General features: G+C 39.3%; 1 protein-coding gene and 1 long non-coding RNA gene across 2 annotated transcripts; one reads left to right on the top strand and one right to left on the bottom strand.

Annotated features, from left to right (window-relative positions):
- Positions 1 to 1,480: 1,480 nt before the first annotated feature.
- Positions 1,481 to 21,715, bottom strand: glud1b (glutamate dehydrogenase 1b). Its single transcript, XM_023284420.3, has 13 exons — positions 21,172 to 21,715; positions 15,872 to 15,952; positions 15,627 to 15,682; positions 15,075 to 15,138; positions 13,498 to 13,592; positions 11,811 to 11,990; positions 9,867 to 10,004; positions 9,590 to 9,727; positions 9,394 to 9,474; positions 8,246 to 8,369; positions 5,788 to 5,879; positions 4,768 to 4,830; positions 1,481 to 2,511 (listed from the first exon to the last, which is right to left on the bottom strand). Exons 1-13 carry the CDS (start codon positions 21,566 to 21,568, stop codon positions 2,392 to 2,394), a joined length of 1,629 nt encoding a protein of 542 aa, XP_023140188.1. The 5' UTR covers positions 21,569 to 21,715; the 3' UTR covers positions 1,481 to 2,391.
- On the top strand, positions 6,016 to 8,725 carry LOC111577909 (uncharacterized). Its single transcript, XR_002746954.3, has 3 exons — positions 6,016 to 6,149; positions 6,679 to 6,752; positions 7,527 to 8,725. It is a non-coding gene; the product is annotated as an uncharacterized LOC111577909 (long non-coding RNA).
- Positions 21,716 to 22,426: the final 711 nt, after the last annotated feature.

Genomic DNA, 22,426 nt, shown 5'->3' with positions numbered 1-22,426 from the left:
AACACTCCAGAAAGGTTTTCTTTCAAAAAAAATCGTCATGAATTTTGCAGCAAAAAAACGCCTTACTATACTATGTCGAAAAAAAAATGTGATTTTTCAGCATGTTGTAAAAACGTGCCATATGATGAAATAATGTAAAGGAGGCCGTGAAAAACACTATGGTAAGATTTTCTTTGAAAAAAAAATCATCATGAATTTTGCCGCAAAAAAAACGCCTTACTATACTATGTCGAAAAAAAAATGTGATTTTTCAACATGTTGTAAAAACGTGCCATATTCCATAAAAATTCCAGGAAAGTTCTGGAAAAATTCCCAGAAAATAAATTTCTTTTATTATTTACTTTGCAAAAATTGGAAAAACCTTGAATCAACATGCACACTATTTCCAAGTGCCCCTAAGGGCAAACTGTAGATCTAATTTGCTCCTTTTTCTTTTGTTGTTGGATTTTATTTATTTACCTTTAAGACTTGACATTCTTGAGGTTGAAACATTCCCATGTTGTGTTTCACTGCAGTGTTTTGCCACAGGAAGGTTCAGTTTCCCAGTATGAACCGCAGACCGTTCTATCCTTTAAGAGAATCCTACACACAAACAGCCACAAATGCATTTTAGGGGGAGGTACGTGCTAAAACTGCAGCTGAGCAACCTGAAGCATGCAGCTGTGCTACATTCCTGTTTGTGTGCTGATTAACCCAGGTCGATACAATAAGCTGATCAGCGAACTTTAGCTGGTTGGCTGGTTTTGGTCAAGTTTAATACTAGATGATATCAGAAAGATTTCGATCTTCTATTGAAATTCTCAGCATGGAAGGGAGTAGGCAAATTCCCCAAAACGTCAAACTATTCCCAACAATCCTTCGGTACAGTGCACACAACAAACGTCACAGGATAGCTTTATCATATTTAACTTTGAATCCTAGAAATACTTGCAACATTCAAGCAAATTATCAAACCCTATAATAAGACAACATTTAGAATTAGGTAAAGATGCAGGAGGCATTTTAATGCTTTTATGATTCCTATTTATAGTGTGTATTATCAATCAAACTGGCAATTTAATAATACAAAAAATAAACACATCCACAGAGTGAACATGTGTATTGGCAGAGAGGCAGCTCCCAGGAAAGTATGATTAAATTAATTTTCTCTCATTTTTAAAAGGTTTTATGAGCTACGCTGTTTCTGAGCTGAGAGCAGCGACTTCTTCAGCATCAAGAAATAGGCTGGCACATAATTACTTCTAAAACATGAAATTACTATTATTAAATGATGGTTTTGATGTGAATTGAACAACTGAAATATAATTTCCAACTTTCAGAGGTGCTTGTACAGGAATTTTGTAAATGACAGAAGCGTGGTATCAATCTCAAACATATGTCCTTAATTGTTTTTATTCCCCATTGCCCAAGTTCTGCAGTTAGATTTCCTGGTTAGATGTTTCAGGATCAGTGCACGTCAGGAAATAAACACAAGTCCCACTTTTGTATCTTCTGAACATTTTATTGGTTTCCAAAAAAAAGGAATAGAATAAAAATAGAAAGTAATTTCCTCCAAAGTAATTTCAATGCTGAGAAACTGGACGGTTACAACTGAGGAAAATTCAACCAGGGTTTGGGCGATCACAGTGACACCTCGCCCCGTCCCTGCTCCTCTTTCTTGGCCAGCGCAGGAGTCGGGGAGAAGCTGCGTTTAGGACAAAGTGACAAGAAGGGAGGAGAATAAAATAAAACGACAGAGGGGGCGATGACTACGAGAGCATCCACTGAATCCTGAACAGTAAAAACACCAACTATGGGAAAAAAAGAAAGTTCTTCTTGGGAATTCAAAAACTAGGCAACTTCAACACTAATCTTTACACCTTAAGAGTGAGAAGACAAACTGAAGAGCAATAAAATTCTCTTATATTCACATGAAGTTAATTCTAAATCCCTTTTAATAAGTGCTAGACTGAAGTGGTCATCTCCTTTTCAGAGCAGACCTCTTTCTGAAATAAGGCATCTGTAGTGCTGTCAACTGAAACAAATGCAACACATGCATTCAGCGACCGCAAAAAGAGGCGAGGACACGGCTGCCGTACAACAAGATCATTAACGTAGTGGAGGGACAGGTTCTTTTATTCCCTCTGCTGATGGAGCTCTGTTTTATCTCAGGCAACAACTAGAACAGGGCGGATATCTAAACAGAGATGTGATGGCAGCACAGAGACCACAGGATAAACAGCGGGCTAGCCGACGTGTCGCTGCATGTGTGCGCGTGAAAGAGCCAACGAGCTGCAGTAAACAGTGATATGTTCTGAAGGCTGTTTCTAGGAGGTGGAGGGAGGCGGGAGAGGGGGATCAATAGCAGGAGGGCTGGAGGAAGGGAGCAAAGTGTGGCTCCGGATTGGACGTTTATGTGAAGGTGAGTCCAGCCTCGTTGTAGACTTTGAAGACCTTCTCGATGGCGTTGACGTAGGCGGCCGTCCGCAGGTCCAGACCCAGGTTGTACTTGCTCGCTGTGCGCATGATTTGCTAGAAAAGGTAGAAAAGAAAACATATTTTATATGTTGTTTAACAGTATTTTCAACAGCTCATGTGGCTAACCTTAAAGAACACAGCTGGATGAACACAACCAATGAATAAAACCTCTGGCTCAGTGGTGCCAGAAGCATGTACACATTAAAATAATAAACTACAATTTCACAAATGAGCTCAAACACTGACTAACAAAACAAAAAATAACAAGGTTTCTGCAGAGTTCAACAAGTTGGACTTTTAAAACAGGTCTTTTTAATACTGTTAAGGATGCAATTAATGCAATGTCCACCATTTCTGCAGTTTATCGAATTAAACCTTTTAAAAGACCTTTTAATGCTACACAGAATCATAAAGCATTATATATATTAAAAAAAAACATACTTTACATTTTTGTCATGTTCATCAAATTAGACTTTTTAAAAGGCCTTTAAAAGGCCAATAACAATAAGGGAAAAATGTTTTTAAAAATTGTATTCAACGTTAAAAACGTAACTTTGTACAAAAAACTTCAATGTAAAATACGTCTTAAAAGAGCATTCCCTATTTCAGTGACAGAAGCATTGCACAAATATGGACCAAACTGTCCAAAATGAACACTGTTTAAGGAGGTTCTCCCTCACATTGTGATTTCATGGACACCCCAGATTCCTCCTCGTCTGACCATCAGAAAACCTACCCAGGAATTAGTCTGATCCTTAGACCCTGTGAGCGTTTATAACCCCCGTCTTCATTCCAAGTCTGGACCAGATACCTAACCTTTGTTCGGCCTTTTTAAAACTGGACAGAATGCAATTTATGCAATGCAAGCCATATTATGAATTATTTAAAAAAAAATATGTAACAAGTTTCTGCAGTGTTTATCGAATTAGAAAACATTATTAAAACTTTCTAATGCTGCACAGAATGCAGTTTATTACTTTTTGTTGGAGCAATGTCAGTCCACGAATCCCAGAAGACCAAAGGAGACAATAAAGCCTACAATTCCTTATTAAGTATACAAATTTATTGACATTTCTATCACATATTTTCAGTAATTCTCAGTTATATGTATCAATAATTCCTAGTACTGTCATTAATCAAAGAATGAGGTTCAGAAACAGGTAAGTGGCAGAAAACTGATTAGTTTTAACTAAAAATAATGCTTCTGTAAGAGGACGAGCTTCCTCTCTGCTGCAGCTACCAGTGACAGTGTTTGCTGCACGTCTGACTGAAACTCAATAAAAAAGGATTTATCAGCCTCCTGCTGCACAATTTACTGTCGCATCACTTCCACCCATAGGTGCATAACGTCTCCCCAACAGCCAGCAGAGAAAGTTTAAACCAACGCTACTGCCAACAGACGGCAAGAAACTTCATTTAATACCTTTGGAAATTAAATTTTGAACTTTGTTCAGGGGCTCCAAGACCTCTTCTGAGGGAGCTGAATTCAAAGCTTCTTAAAAATATCCATGACCAGCAGATCGAAAGTGAAACTTATCCATCCTAGTTAAAACTTTTGGATACTTGGAGAGATTTGAAGTATTTACTTTATGTACGGCATCCCATCATAGCATTACTTGTCCAAGTATCAGCCAGATGTGACAGATGTATAATATTTATATGTATCATAAAATTAACTGATACCACTATTAGGAGAGGTTCATGCAGTAAAGCCAGCTGACAGCAGGTTTTAGTTTGAATTAAGGGCTCACTTCCAGTTTAACTACAATAATATAAAAGTCAAATACTGAAAAAGAAAAAGGAGAAGAAGACGGAGGAGGAGAAGAAAATGGAGGAGGAGAAGGAGGAGAAGAAGGAGAAAAGGAGAAGGAGAAGAAAAAGGAAAGGAGGAGAAGAATGGGGAGGAGAAGAAGAAAAAAGAAGATGGAGGGAGAGAGAGGAGGGGAGAGAAGAAGAAGGAGGAGGAGGAGGAGGAGGAGAAGGAGGAAGAAGGAGAAGGAAGAAGAGGAAGAAGAAGAAAGAGGAGAAGGAGGAGGAGGAAAAGAAGATGGAGAAAAAGAAGGAAGAGGAGAAGAAGGAGGAGAAGAAGAAGAAGAAGACAGTCCATGGAAATATAAGAAATAAAATTCAGTTAGTCTTTTTTAGGAATTTCCTGAGGTGAGCTGATGTTTTCCATTTTCAGTAGAAATGAGGTCATATTTAACACTTTTCCACACTTTCAATGTCTCTCCTCAATTCATTACACTGCCCAGTATGGAGGCTTTCCTCTAAAACAGGCTGGACTGTGTTAAATCCTGCAGGACCACTTACCCTGGCAGATCTCTCCATGGTGTAGGCCAACCCAGAGTGAACAATGTCCTTCTCAGAGGCACCCTGCAGAGGAATGAAGTACGTTAACCCAGAGTCAATCTCACACAGAGGGACACTTCATAAACAGTGTGCAGCCCTAAAAGCACTAATCACTGAGGAAAAAGCAGGAAAAGTATCTTTAATAATAATAATAGCAAACATTAGCCTGGTTACACGCTTTTAATGCTAAAAACTTGTTGCATTTCACTGTCATGTAGATTTTTTAAAATACAGATTGGCTCCGGTGAATTAAGTTGGGCGTTTGACAGCTATGAAACAAGAAAATGTCAAATTAATTTGTCATGTCAGTCTTTCAACTAGTGTTTGTTATTCAAAAATTTCGGGTTGGGCACGTTTAATGAACCTGTGACAGACTGTATCAACACAGTGTCAATCAAGGGGATTAAACACTAAAGCCAAAAGTTGTTTTTGACATTTCCAACCATAAACAAACTCACATATATAAGGACATAATGAACAAAACTCAGGTCTAGACTTGGATAAGTATTTCAAGCTTTCAAGCATTAGGTGTTGCATAACTTTCAGTAATAAAATCAAATTAACTCTAACATAATATAAAGTTTCAAGTAAAAATCAAGCAAAGTGTTTCATTTTTCTATTTGAATATTATGCAGTAGTCCATGTAATGCAGATCACATAAGGATACTGTAAAAAATGAACAATTCACACTAAACATAAAACAACTAATAACACAAACGGGCACTAAAAGTTGCTTCACTCTCAAACCGAGGCTCTTCAAACAAGCACTAAGCCACAGAGCACGGTTTAAGATCATGATACGTCCTTTTATATGTCAGACAGCTTGTTTAATAACAGCTTTTGTCAGTGTTGGAGATTAGACTGCCATTTCCTGGAGGCAGTGCAGACCTTTTACATAGCAGACATGTAGGAAAAAGAGTAGATCATTTCTGACCATCATGTCTGTGCATGACTATGGGTGTGACAGCACATTCTACTCACAGCAACTCTGGCCTGGAAGTCAGCAGTAGGTACGATGGGGATGGGTCCGCCCTGTTTGCCAAACTTCCTCTCTAAGCTCTCCTGCACAGACACTAGATGGGAATAAAGAAAGAAAAAAAAAAACATGAACTCCAACACAAACACCAGCAACGCCACACCTGACAGTTCATCTAGTTGGACTTGTTTTAACATGTGACATTGATAATTTGTTTTGCCTTACATGGTGAAAATGTATTTTGTGATTTTATGATTGGTTGTATGCGAACAAAAGAGTGAGTATAAATAAAAAGAGAAGGAAGCTCTTGGGACAAATCATTTCTCTTGGAGAGAACGACCCAACGCTGCCTGAACCTCCAGACTGAGTAAGAATATTTATTCATCTATTTATTCTAGTTTCTTCCTTGCATTTAAAAACAACTTAATAGACTTTCAGTGACATTGAAATAGGAGATAAACCTTAATTGTTAGGCAAAGATAAAACAGTGTTGATGATTGTTTTACACCTCAGAACACAGGTGCTTAAGACTGTTATTTAAAGTTTATTTCTGGAACCACTGTGTGTACTGAAGCACCTAAAACAAAAGGTGGTATGTACAACCATCATTCACCCAAGCAAAAAAGAGGAGAAAAGAGTTGAAAGAAATTCTTGATAGTCAATCCAAGCTCTACAAGTACCAGCGTAGTTACTAAAAATCCACATATTTATGCAGCAAGTCTGACTTATTTGGAAAGTCACGTATTTAGAGGTTTAGAGTGTAGTTTCTGCAGTCTTGTCACAAATAAATTCAATAATGACCTTGGAGAGACAATTAGTACATTGTGCATGTGGTTAGATGTTTAAATGAACATATTTTGTATAAATCTAATCTAAAGTTTGTCTTATTCCTTCAGGAGCAGACTATCGGTGTACACGCCCTTTACAGAGTGAGCCATCAGAGAAATACACAGTAAAAACAACAGGAACTGTAAGTACACACAACAACATTAAGAAAGGAAATAAAGTAAAAGTGCTCTACAGCCTTCAGTAAATGTGTAGTTGTGCTGCATGCATGTATAACCTGATTAACTAGGACAGTAGCTCTTTATAGATTCAGATACTGAACTGGCCTCTACAAGCAAAGTTTAGAAAATAAATGGTAATGTAGTCTACTTCTGTTAAATGCCGCACAAGAAAAATAAAGTACACCACATAGATGTGTCATTTTACAAACTTTAAGACTAGTTATACCACTGAAATACAACCACTGTCATGTTTTTAATCAAGTCTTATTGACAATCCACAACTAAAACTTATTCCTCTATTTTATATTTCAAAATTATTTACAAGTCTAGATTTGTGTCATTTATTAAAATGATTCAGTGCAGCTCTTTGAAGCTTCTGAATGAAACATCTATATATCTGATGGCAATAAAATGTCTATACACCAAATTGAACCTCTCTTATCTACCACGACTTCACACCTTTTTCGACCTGGTTTTCACAGGCATTGAATTCTTACTGCAAAGCTGACCGTCACAAATAAAATTACTATAGTACTTCAACCTTGCAAACATTTGCTAAAATGGTGCACAAACATCCACTGAAGCTTTGTATGCCAGTTTGATACAACCACTGCATGTGATCAGGGAAAATGAAAAAAAAAAAAAGGTGTAAAAACCTTAGTCTGTCTAGTCCTGAATGTTTCCTACTGCCTAAAAGTAGCATGCCAATTATTAATATTTCTCTTGTTTCTCTGTAGATGGGTGACCAGGCAGCAGAAAAGGAAAAAAACAAACATAAAAAACTCCAGGAAATGAAGGCAAATCCAGAAACTCTCCATGAGTGCAGAGGAAACAAAACCATGTTTTACACTCCCAATCCAGAAGTGTGGGCAACAGTCATAAGGGAAGCTTGTTCTGATGCCGAGGAGAAAACCATCCATGTCTTCTGTACCCCTGAAGGCACCATAAAGGTGCATCCTAATGGAAAGTGTGTGATGTGCTCAAAACAGCAGGGGGAGCACTTTCAAAAGAAGTTTGAGGAACTCAAGTCCACAGTGGCAGAGAAACAGGGGAACAAATAGACTCTAATAGCAGGTTTAAGCTTAAATGACGACTGACAAACTGGTCAGTCAGAGCAGCAGCTTGGACACAAACCGAATAATACAACAACTGGTTCCAGCTAGAAGTTTCATATTTCACTCTTTACCACCATTTCAGTTCCACTATATTAATCACTGTAGAGAGAGAATAAATTAGGTTTAACATGATGTTTAATGGGTAAACTGGGTTATCTAATCAATGAAACGTCGGCTTTTTTATTTGAAAATGTATTTGTGACATTCTACACAATTTTGGTGTTTTTGTGTGTTTATTGTGATTTTGTCAGAATAGTAATGCTACTAAATCTTTGGATTGTGTCTTATGATCTCAGTCTATCTGTAGGTTATAGAGGAATAACACAGCAGCTTGAACGTACTGAGCAGGTGGTAGTTTGAGTCTCTCTCATATTTGAAGGTCAGTCTTCCATAGCTGACATGGTTGAGATTCTTCAGCCACTCGAAATAAGATACTGTCACACCACCAGCGTTCAGGTACATGTCCTGCAAGATGAAACATCAGTCAGATCAGCTTGTTTGGACCAGTCTTCACATTTCACTCTGCAGAATTGTTTGAATAAATTATCCTCTGTTCTGCAAAAATGTCTTCAATGATGTTTTGATTTTCAAAGATGTGTTTTTTTCTGTACAATAAGGACATTGAAATACAGTGAAAAACTAAACAGTCTGGAAAATTATTAATCTGACAAGCAAAAAAAAAATCTAAACTGGTTCAAAGAGCAAGAAGAAGCTGAAAGATATATAAGAAAATTTTTTAAAAAGCTCAGAGTGAAAGTCTGTTTTTCACATAATAAAGGCCGTTTAATTATTGTGAACAATGTTCACAAGAATTTATTCTATTTTCTGTGAATTTTTTGGAGTTTCACTTTAATGATTTTGATATATTTACAATGCTGTGTTCTCATTGTGTATTCAGTAACCTTAAATCCACGTAAATGAGGAAAAACCTCCTTAGTAAATATTTATTGAGTTTAAACCTCAATAAGTTAGATGTTTCTTCAGGATGACTGATAATGCTGTAAACATGAGCAAACAATACGTTTTGTTAACCGAGTCCAATCTACTTTAAACCAGTGAACAGACAGCTAAACTGTTCCGAGTTTGTGTTGATGTAGAAAATCCCATCACTATTAATATAAAGTTGATGAAGAAAAGTAGTTTCTGAGCTTTGAACGTCTCACTGAATTTAATCTGTCACCACAGTGCAATCAGGTAAAGATGTTGGAAACGCGGTCAGCAAAACTTATGTTTTACAACCAACCACACTCAAACCCACTGTACTCTAAATTAAGTCACTGCAAACGTTGTTTGACGATGCTTGAATTAGTCATGTGTGTCTTATGTACACATAGAAAATTGAGAAAATGGAGAAAACTGTAAAAAAAAAAAAAAAAAAAAGATTCATCTTCATATGTAAAGGCAAAAGTGGTTTCATCCAATAAATCATCTGACAAAAAAAAAAAAAAAAATCATATTTTGTATTTCCGTGCATGTGTGGTGCACTTACAGGAATAACCATGACGTTGTTCTCCAGGAAGATCTTGTCTGCATCTGGGGTGGTGGGACCATTGGCACCCTCAGCAATGATCTGACAAAACACAAACCCACATTTCACCACTGCGACCAAGTGGCCCTGTCCTTACTAATGTCATCCCAGAGACAACTGAAATCATAGCACCAAATAAATGAACGTCAGTGTTTACCTTAGCCTTGATCCTGGGGGCGTTGTTACGTGTCAGCTGCTTCTCTCCGGCGGCAGGGATCAGGATGTGACAGTCAGCTTCCAAAATGTTGCCTTCATAGGGTTTGGCTCCTGGGAAGCCCACGATGGTGCCGTGTTGCTGCAGAGTACAGAGGGAAAAATTGTCAGTGGGAGTAAAGTATTGAAAAAAAATGTGTTCATTAAAAAATGGTAAGCGGGTAAAAAATCTTGCAAAAGAAGAACAGATGAATTTTGAAAAGGAAAAGCTGCGCTGGTACCAGTTTGTAGTCCTCCAGCTGTTTGGGGTCGATGCCGTCTGGGTTGTAGATGGCTCCATCAATCTCTCCAATGCCCACACACTTGGCCCCAAACCTGTGCAGGTACCTCATGGAGTGGAGACCCACATTACCAAAGCCCTGTAGAAAGTCACAACAAGCTTACAATCATCACAATCCAATAACTTCATATGACTTTTAAATAATTAAACATCCATAGTAAACTATTTTAATCATTACGTCCCACTGTATTCAACCTAAAAGCATGTTCGGCTGCACTAAACTACGTTCTCTGGCGCCACCATGTGGACAGTTTAAGTTATAACACAACTGTCAACTACACTGTGATCAAAAAGAAAACCTGCAGATGGGTGCCGTATGTTTTTATTGGGAATATTTGATGTAAATGTGGGTGAGACAGGACAAACAAATCAAAACAACACAGATGGACAGAAAGGGTGCTCTCTGGGAAAAATCTTTCTGTCATTTGCTTACAATGTGAAATGTGTTATTGTTTAAGTATATCACTGTTGGAGATTGTTGATTAATTCAGCTGGGATTATGCTTAAGCAATGGTAGTAGATGTGGTAGACTGATAATCATCTGCCACAGAAGAAGCAATTTCATATGGCTATATCAAAACATATATGAATACAGTGCATATTATAGAAAATAATGAAAAAATTAAACTAAATTACTAGTTATGTGTAAAAATGACAGTAAAATCCACAGTTTTTAACCATAGCATCATCAGCTTTGACTGTAACACAACTGCAGGATAATGGGAGGAGTACGAAACTTCACTGCAGATGGAAAAAAATAGAAACAAGTGCGATAGGAGAGTAAAGTCGTGCCTATCTTGATCTTAATACCACACCAGAGATCTGTTCTCTCTCCTCTCACTAATAAATCTCTAAGAAAATCTAATCTCCCCACAGAGTAATCCTCAAACACACACACAAACACACAGGGATTAACTTTTTGAACACTCATGTCATGATTCAGCCCTTGTCACTGCTTCTTCACTCCCTCTGTGACGTCCTAACCCCCCCATCATCCCTCAATCTAATATCCCCTCAGCAATCCTAGTATCCTCCTTCAAAGCCTCCAAATTTATAGTGTCTTTGCCGTTACACAAAACAAGTCTGCCTCTTTTAATTGTTATCTAAGGGTGTGATATACACCCTATAACGAAACAAGTATGAACAGATTCTTATTTATATGTCTGAATGTTACACAGTTAGCTGCTACCTCAACAGACTCATTTTGTTAAGTGGAATGCATCTAAACATATGGGGTTGTCATGACAAGCAGTCACTGTGAAAAACATTCCAGGAAAACAGCTGAGGCCACTGCCTTGGATTCTCATACCAACGTGTCAGTGTTTGCATGTATTCATGACATGTGAGGAGCTCCATATGACAACTGGAAGTGAAACTGCTTTGGAAAATACTGCTGTTTGACTTTGTGTCAATGCAAAAACACTTCTCCTTTCACAAATCTACAGTTTAAATCAGTGTATCTTAAAAGAAAGAATGGCCACTAAGCTATTTCACTGACTGCACATTATCTTTTTTTTGCTAAAACAAAAACACTAATGATGAAGTAGCAGAAATTATCTTTTAAACTCAAACTTTCTCACAAAGTTGCAGGAATTTAAGTAGCAGGGAAGATTGATTTTTATATTTCCTACTGAATCATCATTTTCCACAAACAAAGAAGAGAAACTTCAGTTCACTGCTGTCAGCACAGAACTAGGAGTTCGGGGTCGGGCTAAAGCAGACGCCGTGGCTCTGATTGAAGCGCAGCTCTAAAACCCCTCATCGTGACTTCAAATGAAAACCTAAATCCTGTGACTGTCAGTGAGCAAACTACCGCAGTGCGTTTAGGATCTCCTCGGGTGTGATCTTTCTACTGTGATCCAACTAAGAGTGTGTGTCTGCGTACCTGGATGATGAAGGTCTTGTCCTGGAAGCCTGGAGTCAAGCCCAGCATGCTCATATAAGACGCCTCATTAATGAAGTTCTCGATGCCGTGGAAAACTCCGCGACCAGTGGCTGAGATACGTCCGTGGATTCCTCCCTGGCTGATGGGCTTTCCTGTCACACAGGCATGGGCGTTGATGTCCTGCACACACATTTAAGAAAGATAAGACAACATAGCCCATCGACTGTACACAATTATGCAAACGGTACACTTTATGAAACATCTTAAAGCCTCAGTGTTTCCAGTGATTTTCAAAACTTATGTAAACTTCTTTGAGGAAAAAAAGGTGAACTGAATGTAACTCAATTGGTCTGATATTTTCAGAATCAGCATCTAGTGGCCATCAGTGGCACTACGTTTTCCTTCTGCACCAGCTTCAGCTTTTGGTCATGGCATGGGCTGCCTGACCTACTAGTAAAATGTTACCACAGTACAACGCTTTATGGCAGATGACTGAGTGTCAGTACATGCTACCCATTACCCTGTGCCATGAGATACCCAGACCAGAAATGTGTCAGCCACTCCAAACCTCTGGGGTATCTGTAATAGAGGGCACATATCTGGATAAAGTGACAGGAGGCCAGAGAGGAGAGTGGACTGGAAGTCAAACTGGATAACAGGTTTTACAGTCATTAACTAATGAATGATTCATGTGTGCTGACTGATTGTTGGATCATATTATTCTCCATTTGAATGGTAGCTAATAAAATGCCAGCAAAGAATCAGTAGCCATTCACAAACCTGCTTTAAAAACAGGCAAAAACACTGACTCTGCACAGTCTACTAATGATTAACAAGCCTAACGTTACATGAAATGCAGCATCATAATCAGCAGTCACCAAAAATAAAGGAGCACAGTCAAACATCCTTCTTTTTTCATCCAGTTTATCATAAAAATCTATATAGAGAATAATAGAAGATAGATGTAATTGTCTTTCATCATCACTAGGAATGGATATCACCAAGATTTTAACAGTACTACTACTTTTACCAATACTGCTTATTGATCCGGTACTTTCACAGTATTCTTACTGGTACTTTTTGATTGTTTTGTTTTTTAAAAGAATAAAACTAAACAAATTAATAACAGAATAAAGACTGCTTTATTTTCTCATATGTACTGTGTAAGAATTCACATTTATATAGACAGTAGCTTTTGAGCTCTGACGACTACTCATCTCTGCTCGAGTATAAAAGCCAACACTGCAGCTCAGCTCACTTTTTCCAACTCCTGCTGGATTCACTTTTCTTTCATTAAATGTCTAAAATTCAGGTCAAGCAAGACTTTTGACCTTCATAATTTTCAGATTAAACTGCTGTAATAGACACGAGACCCTGTGCAAAACACACACAAGGGTAAATATTGTCCATGTTTAGTCAAATAGGCTCTGTTTGACAGATTTTGACAGGAGAATGACTAACTGATACCATAAACACACAAGCTTCAGTCTGAAAAGCTGCTTTTATGAGAGGAGGAATGTTAACGGTGGTCGGCTAGGAAGGGAGAGGCAGGAAACCACTCTCCATGGTTTACATATGACTCATTCCTTGTTATTAACTTGGCCTGTGCTGAAATTTGTGCCAAAATCTCAGCCAAGCTACAAAGATTGGTTATATTTGTCCGCATCATGTATGTCTGAGAACTCACAGTGTGTGCAATGGTGTTGGCATATGTGTCGGCGATCCAGGACATTTCCCTCTCTCCTGTGCTCATGTCTGGAGCAGGGACGTCGATGCCAGGTCCTGGTGAACAAAACAGGGAGGGTAGAAGTGGGACAGTGTTAGCCAAGTGGACCAGTCGCTGTGCAGGAGTGCTCACAAGTACATACTTTACACAGTCAGTTCACACAGTGAGTATAATATGACAAACTAAGCTGTAGTCTGCACAACTAGCTACCTCAGCTGACCCTAAATGCTTGAATTGACATTGTTCTATTAAAAATACAAACTCCAATGACAGAGGAAATGTGACACCAGGTTTGTGTCCTTGTGTCACATATACATGTGCCCTCTGTTCCAAAAACAGAAGCAGGCATGCAGTGAGGTGGGGTCGGACGTGAGAGAGACAGAAAAGAATGGCACAGTCTCTCAATAAACAGAGGAAGCTGGTGACGTAGGCAGTGGGTAGTGCTTCACCTCCAGGGCGTATGAAAAGTTCACTACTGAAAGTGTCTGTATAAAACCTCACCACATGACACAACCATTGCCGTCTTCTAGCACATAAACAGCATCATATCTCTCTGTAGTGTTTGAACTGAATACATTATAAGCATTTACATGCATCCAGGCAAGGGTGAACACAAGCTGGTTGTATAGGGGCTGTTAACCGGCTGAACCAGTGCATATGTTTATGTGTGGCACAGATCATCATACGTAATACTAATATTACAGCTTCTTCCACAAACTAACTGAAATCATCATTTCATTCTCTGTACAATTAGATTACAATTACAATTCAAACAAGGCAGCATCTCATAAACTTGCACTTCATTACAACTCAGAAGAAAACATTGTTCTTTGCAGTCGTTCACACTGCAACACTTACTTCATAACTTTGCAAATTCAGATTAATAATACACGATAAACTACAAGCTACCATCAGCAGTCATGAAGCCCAAACTTCACTAGCTCCATTCATAAAATATTAAATAATAAACACAAGTAATTAAAATATGCAATGATACAGGTTGATATGAAATAAAGTAGAAAATAAAGAGTACTTTCCCTTTTGTTACTTCAAACAGGCTTTGATACTTCAATCCATTTACTTTAATCCAATTTTAAATGCCAATTTGTACTTGTAGTAGATCATTTTTATACAGTGTTATGGCTACTTCAGAGAAAATAAAAGATTTCTTCCATCAATGCATACAATGCATACCTTAGGAAATGGTTACATTTCTGAGTTATCCACTTGTCAACTTCAGATTAACCTTTATACCAATTCCCTATGCCATTTTCAACATCATTAATTGTGTTCCTCTTTAGTTAGCACAGACACACCCAGAGCGACTCCAACCTGAACAAACAGTGCTAGATGACAAGAAGTGTTTGCTTCTATTCGTGGAAATATTCTACAGTCATTTTAACTCAGTCGAGAAAAAAAGAAAACCGAGCATATATTTTGAGGAGCACGATTCAGTGCAAAGTAATGTAGTCAATACCAAACAAAGTGCAGAATGATAACTGCCACAAGTTACACAAATTATTTTTGCTGAAACTCACCAATGAAACCCTTCTTGGCCAGCTCAATAGTGAATCTCCTGGTAATCTTCTCCAGCTCATTATCCTGCAACAAAATGTAGACATGTTTAGTATTTATTAACAGACAGGAAGAGATTATAGTCCAGGACAGTGCATGCACAATCATTTAACTGCAAAAATAAAGATCTTAACTTCAACCACAAACTAGAAGTCTTTTAAAGAACAGTCAGTTTCCGGACTTTCATCTCCTGTTCTCCTTTTTCTCAGTTCTGTCCAAGCAATTGCTCCTTCTTTTCGCTTAGTCCCTGAACCAGTAAATACAAAATGAAAAGCACAGCCTTTTGCATTCTGATGTGACTGAATCATCCTCTGCCTTTGTTTGGATATGATAAGAACAGAAGAACACAGGAAAACCAACATCCCTCCAACTGACTGCAGCCTTATGAGTGTAAAAACCTCATCTTAGGCCGCGGTTCTCTCCTTTCAGTATGACAGCACACATTTAAACAAGTCTGTATATCTATACATGTGCGTGTGAAAGAGGAAGAAGAGGATTGACGTTAGAAGGCTTACAGAGTAATTCCTGGGGTTGATCTTGACTCCAGCTTTGGCTCCCCCAAATGGCACATCTGGAAAAGAATAAAACAGCAAACACACATCACACCGAGAAGATATACATATAGATTCTTTCTTGATGTGTTATCAGGAGGAAAAGAAGCAAAACAAAGGAGTCAAAATCAAACAGTAGTACTATGCATAGTGAGCTCTGTGGAAAATCCACAATAGGCTTTGTGCAAGTCTAAGACTTTAATACTCACCAACAACAGCACACTTGTAGGTCATCAGAGAGGCCAGAGCTTTCACCTCATCTACAGACACATCTGTACTGTAACGGATACCTGACGAAAACACACAGACAGGGAACAATTTAAAACACAGCTCCCATACAAAGACAAACTGGAAGTAAAGAAAACAGACAGAAGATGTTTTGTTTGTTAAGATTAATAAAATTAATGTGTCTCATATTTAGACATTTTTATTAGCTAGTTTCTGACTTCAAGTGCTTTATATAATTAAAGTTGATTATATGCTCAGACTGTAACATGGGGAAATACTTATCTTCTGTTGGAACTGTCTCTACAGCTTGAGAACATAAAAAGGAAATGGATAGCAGAGACAGAGCATTGAGAAAACCAGGACTGGACCAATAATTACTGAATGTTCTCCCCAACTACACAACACTACACGAGCAGGTCATAGATCACAGTGAGCCTGGCAGTCAAGGTAACAGCAGGAGGCGGGTGGAGACAAAATGATCCAATCCCAGCCCTCCATTCTGACCTCAGCCCTCAAGTTGCAGGCATACCTTCCTGTTGTCTGGCGTTTACTACCGTTGCCACAGTAACATGTGCAACGTTATAGGATATCATACAGCCAGGCTGCATATGTCACTCCATCTTCACTGGCATAGTGTGTGCAAGTGAGTTTCAACAGCAACACCAAAAATAGCACATCCAGACTTAGCTTTCAAAGTGAATCCCAAGGGCAAACAGCACAAAGAGGAGACTGCAGGTTGTTTTATGAGGAGAAAAGTCCTGTGTGTGTCTATTTGTGTGTGTTCAATTGCAAGCAAAAACACAGGAAGAGCAAGAAAAAGCCCACCCACTACAATGATATCATTTTGTGCCCACTTCCTACTGTTTGCGTTACTCTACTCGTCGCATTCCATCCCCAGACTGTCATTGCTGCAGTACTAAATTGCATGACGGTCATGCGCAAGGAAAAGATCCAACATCCCAAAAACCAGCAGCATGTAGCAGAGTGTTCCCTCCTTCATTTCCATTCCTCCAAACATCAGCTGAGTCACCTCGGGCCAGTGGAGGACAATCTTGAGCTCACTGATCAAATTATAGGAAAGAAAAGCCCAATGCCAACCATCCCCCATTCAATGATCCTTTTATCCACCCAACCAGCAGCACACCACAGCAACAAGAACCAAAGCAGAACTGTAAACACATTCCTCTAAAATGGAGGGAAGATTTTTAAAAGAAAAAAAACCCTCAGACTGAAATGCAGAGTTTCTGCAGCCGTCGCAGCAGTTTAACTTCTACAGTCAGGCCTGTAGACTCATTATGATGAACCTAAAGGGCCTCTTGAGTTAAAGTAATCTCACATTTATCTAACACAGACTCATTTTTAAAAACATATTTTGGACTTTTAGTTGAATAACAGTATGTTTGGTTTAAATTAAAGCTTTAGTTATTCAGTGCAGCTTCCCTACTGTACATATTCTATTCATTTTGAGTTTTTCCTTAATACAAAACATGTAGTCTTCTTAAAGTGTGGCATTTAATCATCCTAAATATTATCTGTGGTAAGAGAAGTTGCACTAACAGTAGTGGCACTGATTTTCTGTAGAAGCATAAAACAATGTTTCAAATTAGGCTGATTAACTTTAAGTAATTTCTTTGAAACATCAGAACACTGAATATGATAATTAAAGCAGATGTATATGACAGTTATTTGTAGGATATTGTTTTCTAGGTGTAATAATTGACTAACCTTATTCAGTGTTTCAAGTGCAAACCTACTAATGAGAGATTCTAATTAAATTGCCAGAGATTTGACACTGCATTCAATTAAACCATGAGACGTTAAATATTGATTTTGGTGAAATCAGTTCTAACTGGCTTTCGACTTGTACACGGAACAATACCATTTTCAGACATACTGCTGCCCTTGTGGTTGACATGCAACAGCAGTGGTATGAAATATTCCACAGATTTCATCTTCCTTTACACAGAAAGGAAAGTAAAGTTGAATATTTAGCAGACTACATATAATGTGAGTAGCCTTCTGAGTTATGCAAACAACCGTGCATATCCACACATACCACATCAAGAGTTTAGAAGCTTGGTATAAAGCAGTGTGAGCCAGTCTGGCAGCGTGTCACTCTGTGTGGCTCTCAAAGGGGGTGGATGGGCAAAGATGAACACACAAAAACAGGCTTTGCACTTTGCAGTTTGATCTGAATACAGCCAAGGGTCTGTGCACTGCATCAATGATTAAACACACTGAAAGATAACGGCTCATTCTCCTATTCCGCCCCATCATCTAGGATGTGGCATAAACCATCGTTCACAATTGTTCAGTGAGCAATTACAAACAGTATACTATCACCTAATTAGATCCAGGGTAATTGTATATTTCTCTATGGTCATTTAAGAATCGATACGTCTCCTGAGTTAACTGCAGATCAGTTCTAGTGGTTGTTGTAGTTTAACATTGATTCCTATGAAAGTCAGCATCAGTCTGCAGTGGGTAGGATGAGCAATGAGTCCAAATGATGGTTTTTATCTCCGTTATATTTTTCCATTATTTTTTTGTGTATTTAAATTAATTAAAAGTTAACCGTTTCTGTGATTTGTGTGGCCTTGTGGCAATGTAAAGGGGAAATACTTAGCAATATTATCACTGCAACGGACAGCTAATGCAATGGTCTATATATAGCTCAGGATCGAGAAGATGCTCAGCTCAGCTTGGGCTTTCATGAAATGGATGGAGGTAATGAAATCCTCTTAATGTTTATTGATTTTACCTGTACTGCTTCTGAGTGATCCGTTGCAGATAACTGGCTGGACAGCTAGCACTGCTACGCATTCACAAATTGGTGCGATTACTGTGAAGTGCTTTGTGGGAAATCCATAATGGATATTTCATCTAGGTGCCATAAATGATGCCACTCTGACTCAGCTCAGACAATTTTTCAAATCTAATTCCTAACCCACTTCTTCTTGTCCTTTATAGCGCCGATTCACAGCACAATGTGCATGTCCAGAGCAGAAATATGCCTCCCAAGAACAGGTTTACATTCTCTACATCAGTGTTTCTCAAATAGTGGGGCGCGCCCCCCTGGGGGGGCGCAGAGGCATGTCAAGGGGGGCGCGGGCAACTGGGAGGAAAAGGTCCTTCAACACGGAACTAGTTAGCTGAACTATTGTTTTAACGTCGGCCTGTTTTTCGCGGCGTACAACAATACTGAAATTGTGCTGGCCCCATAGACTGTATATGCCATAGATATAAATAATATTAATAACAATGATCTTCTGTATATATCTATGGTATATGCACTGGCCGTTCAGACTCCGAAGTACAGACTCCAGAGAACGGGAGAACGCATCGTTAATGTGCAGTCGGAACACCAGCGTACTCGATCACGTCACGTACTCGGCTCATCTCCTCCGATTATTTTTACCAGCAATGTCAAACCGGCCCACGAGACGGTCCATTTCGGCCCGCGGGACGACTTTACAAATGATAAAAATTACAACAACATTAACTGTAAATTTGTAAAGCTGTAAATTTAAAATAATTTCTAGAACTTGACAAGTTGCTCTGATCATGAAGTAAAATACTAGATTGTTCAGTTGCAGATACCTGTGACTGAATATTTTGTATTTTTGTAGATAAACTGTTATCTGGCAGTTACAATGCATGTGTAAATGATGAACTGAGGCATAATAGGCTACTGTTGAAACTGAACTTGTTTTCCTTAAGAAATTTCAGGTTCATAATATTTTGTAAAAAGATAGTTCATTAAATGTGAATATTTTCAGAATGTACTTTTTTGAACTAAAACAAAGGGGAAAAGTTGGAGCTGTGGTTATTTATAGGTTATTATGCTGTGATTTTACTGGTGGGGCCCACTGGAGATCAGATTGGGTTTATGTGGTCCCTGGACTAAAATGAGTTTGACACCCCTGATCTTTACTGTGAAAAACAACAAAATGGAATCAGATAAAATAACACAGCCCTGCATATTCATGTTTTCACAGTTTCATATATATATATATACACACACACACACACACACACACACATATATATATATATATATATATATATATATATATATATATATATATATATATATATATATATATATATATATATATATACACACACACAAAGTTATTGAGGGGGCACGAAAGTTTTTTGTCCTCCAAAGGGGGGCCCGACAGAAAAAATTTGAGAACCACTGCACTACATCAAGCAGGTGCAGTGGACGGGTTTCATAGTGTTAATAGCAGGCCAGTGTCCGCTGCACACCACTGAAACGTGCCCTTTGACTGGCCAGCAAACCAAATGGCAGGTCTCTTTCTACTGAGAATTCCTCTCCTCCATAGCGCCCTCCCCCACCTGTCACACTGCTGACAAATAGGAGTGCCTGGAAACACAACCACCCCCTACCCAACTTTCACGCCTTCTGTCTTCCTATACATCATATCCCGCTATCTATCCCATAGTGCACTGCAGCAGTAGCCTATGATGCCTCTGCTTTGAACCTTGAACTTTGAGCCAAGGAGCACATGTCACGGCTATAGTCTATCCTATTCTGCACAGGGCCTACATATAAAAGGACCACGCTGTGTGTATATATGTACCCTGCCTGAGGCACTGGTCTGTGTACGAGTGTCCTAACAAAGCAGTGCATGTGCATGAGGTGCTGAACAGCCAGCCATGTGTTCTGTGCTGCACATGCAGAGATGCCAAGGCCTGTAAACGCTCAATGACATGACACCTGATACCTTCAGGGCTGCCTCTCTACAACATCAAACAGCATATAGCATGTGAGCAGTCTACAAATAAACTGTTTCAATCACTGGAATATGATGAACTGTATACAGGGCTGGCAAGTTTTTTTTGGTTAACAACAGCAGAAAAATTAGGGCTTTAGCTTAAAACAGGCCAACAGAAGTGTGCACAGGTGCTGTTGCAGTATGACTTTTAGCTTGCTGGCTAACAGACTGCGGTACCGTTACAGGTGAGCAGGAAGGTCACTGAACCAAACCTGAGCTGTGGGTAGTCTGCATATTCAGGAAAACAAACGGAACAAACAGGCCGCAACTATTCTGAATAAGAATGAGGTTAACTGTTTGGTTAGCAGAGGTTAAAAGCAGTGACTCTGTGTAACGGCGAACTAGTGGAGCAGCTGTTGACAGCAGCTGCTCTGTGGGGCTTTTAAGGAGCTAACGCCTCTGCTAGGTGATGCTAAATAGCGGGATAAAGCTAACTGTCAGAGCGGCCGGTGGAAGAGAGGGGACCGTCGGGCTCTTACCGCCTTTGCAGGGCGTCCTGTGCTGGCTGTGCTGGGCCCGGTAGCCCTCCACCACCTCCCACTCTCCGTTATCCCTCTTGATGGGGAAAGACACGCTCAGGACGTGGTTGCAGGGCTTGATGATGCGCAGGATGCCCCGCACACGGTTCCTCTTCTGCTCGGGGCTCTCCCTGGTCCTCAGGTCTTCCACCAGCTTGTCCTCCACGATGGATGCGCCGCGGTCGAAGAAGCCCTCGACCATCCTGAAGAAGTTGGGGTCGTCGGGTTGGTCAGCCGCACCGGCATAGCGACGGACCCGCATCAGGGACGAGGACGCCGGGAGAGCGGAGTCCACGCAGCCCGAGGCCAGGGCACTACCCGCAGAGCGGCTCAGCAGCTCCCCGAAATACCGATACATGACTGGGACTGGCTAACCGTGTAACGGAACGAATAAAGAGGCAACTAAACAGCAACGATGGGGGTGACGACAGGAGAGGGGTAAACGAGCGGCGGCAGCTCCTCACCGGGTCCCGTCCTCTGGCCGAGTGAGGAACGGCATCCTGCGTCCGTTTGCTTTAAAAAGGCAGCGCGAGCCGAGGAAGCGACTGGGGCTCCTCGAGACGCACGCGGAAGAGGAGGGCCGACGCGCTCGTGCATGGCAGTTGACAGCGCGCGCTCCCGAGGCTGCGACGTTGTTTTTGTGACAGAAAGTGAAAAGAAAAGACAGAAAAACGGCGTAAATGACTGTTTTTACCATAGGCTGTATATACACTCTGTGGTTTTTACACAGCGGCGATGTTGAGGTTAAAATTCTGTCTTAAAGGAGGATTTTATAGCATGATCTGATGGTTGCAGTTGAACTGTACTGGCTTAAACTGGTTCGGAAAAAATAGTGGAATGTAACGAAGTACATTTACTCGAGTACTATGCTTACTAAGTACAAATCTGATGCATCTGAATATTTCTATTTCTGCAGCTTGATCCACTATGCTGATAGGGAAGTGTAGTTTTTACTGTTATATATTCATTATTATATTAATATTTATATTTATTTGGTAAATGTAGTTACTTTACAGATTCAAATCAATAATACCAAATATAAATTTACAAAATAGATTATGCTGTATTGTAGGTTAAGAAAATGTGATACTAACACCAAACACCAATGATGTTTTATATATATATATATATATATATATATATATATATATATATATATATATATATATATATATATACACATATATATATATATATACATATACATATACATATA

The sequence above is a fragment of the Amphiprion ocellaris genome, chromosome 18, assembly GCF_022539595.1.
Source record: "Amphiprion ocellaris isolate individual 3 ecotype Okinawa chromosome 18, ASM2253959v1, whole genome shotgun sequence".
Taxonomy (NCBI): Eukaryota; Metazoa; Chordata; class Actinopteri; family Pomacentridae; genus Amphiprion; species Amphiprion ocellaris.
Note: the sequence above shows the minus strand (reverse complement) of the source record. Positions and strands in the feature narration are given on the sequence as shown.

Excerpts from the sequence above, each read along its gene's own strand:
- glud1b (XM_023284420.3), bottom strand. The coding sequence starts at position 21,568 with ATGTATCGGTATTTCGGGGAGCTGCTGAGCCGCTCTGCGGGTAGTGCC. Across the intron at positions 15,683-15,871 it reads CTACAAGTGTGCTGTTGTTG|ATGTGCCATTTGGGGGAGCC; the intron begins GTGAGTATTAAA and ends ATTCTTTTCCAG. Across the intron at positions 5,880-8,245 it reads CTCAAACTACCACCTGCTCA|TGTCTGTGCAGGAGAGCTTA; the intron begins GTACGTTCAAGC and ends ATTCCCATCTAG.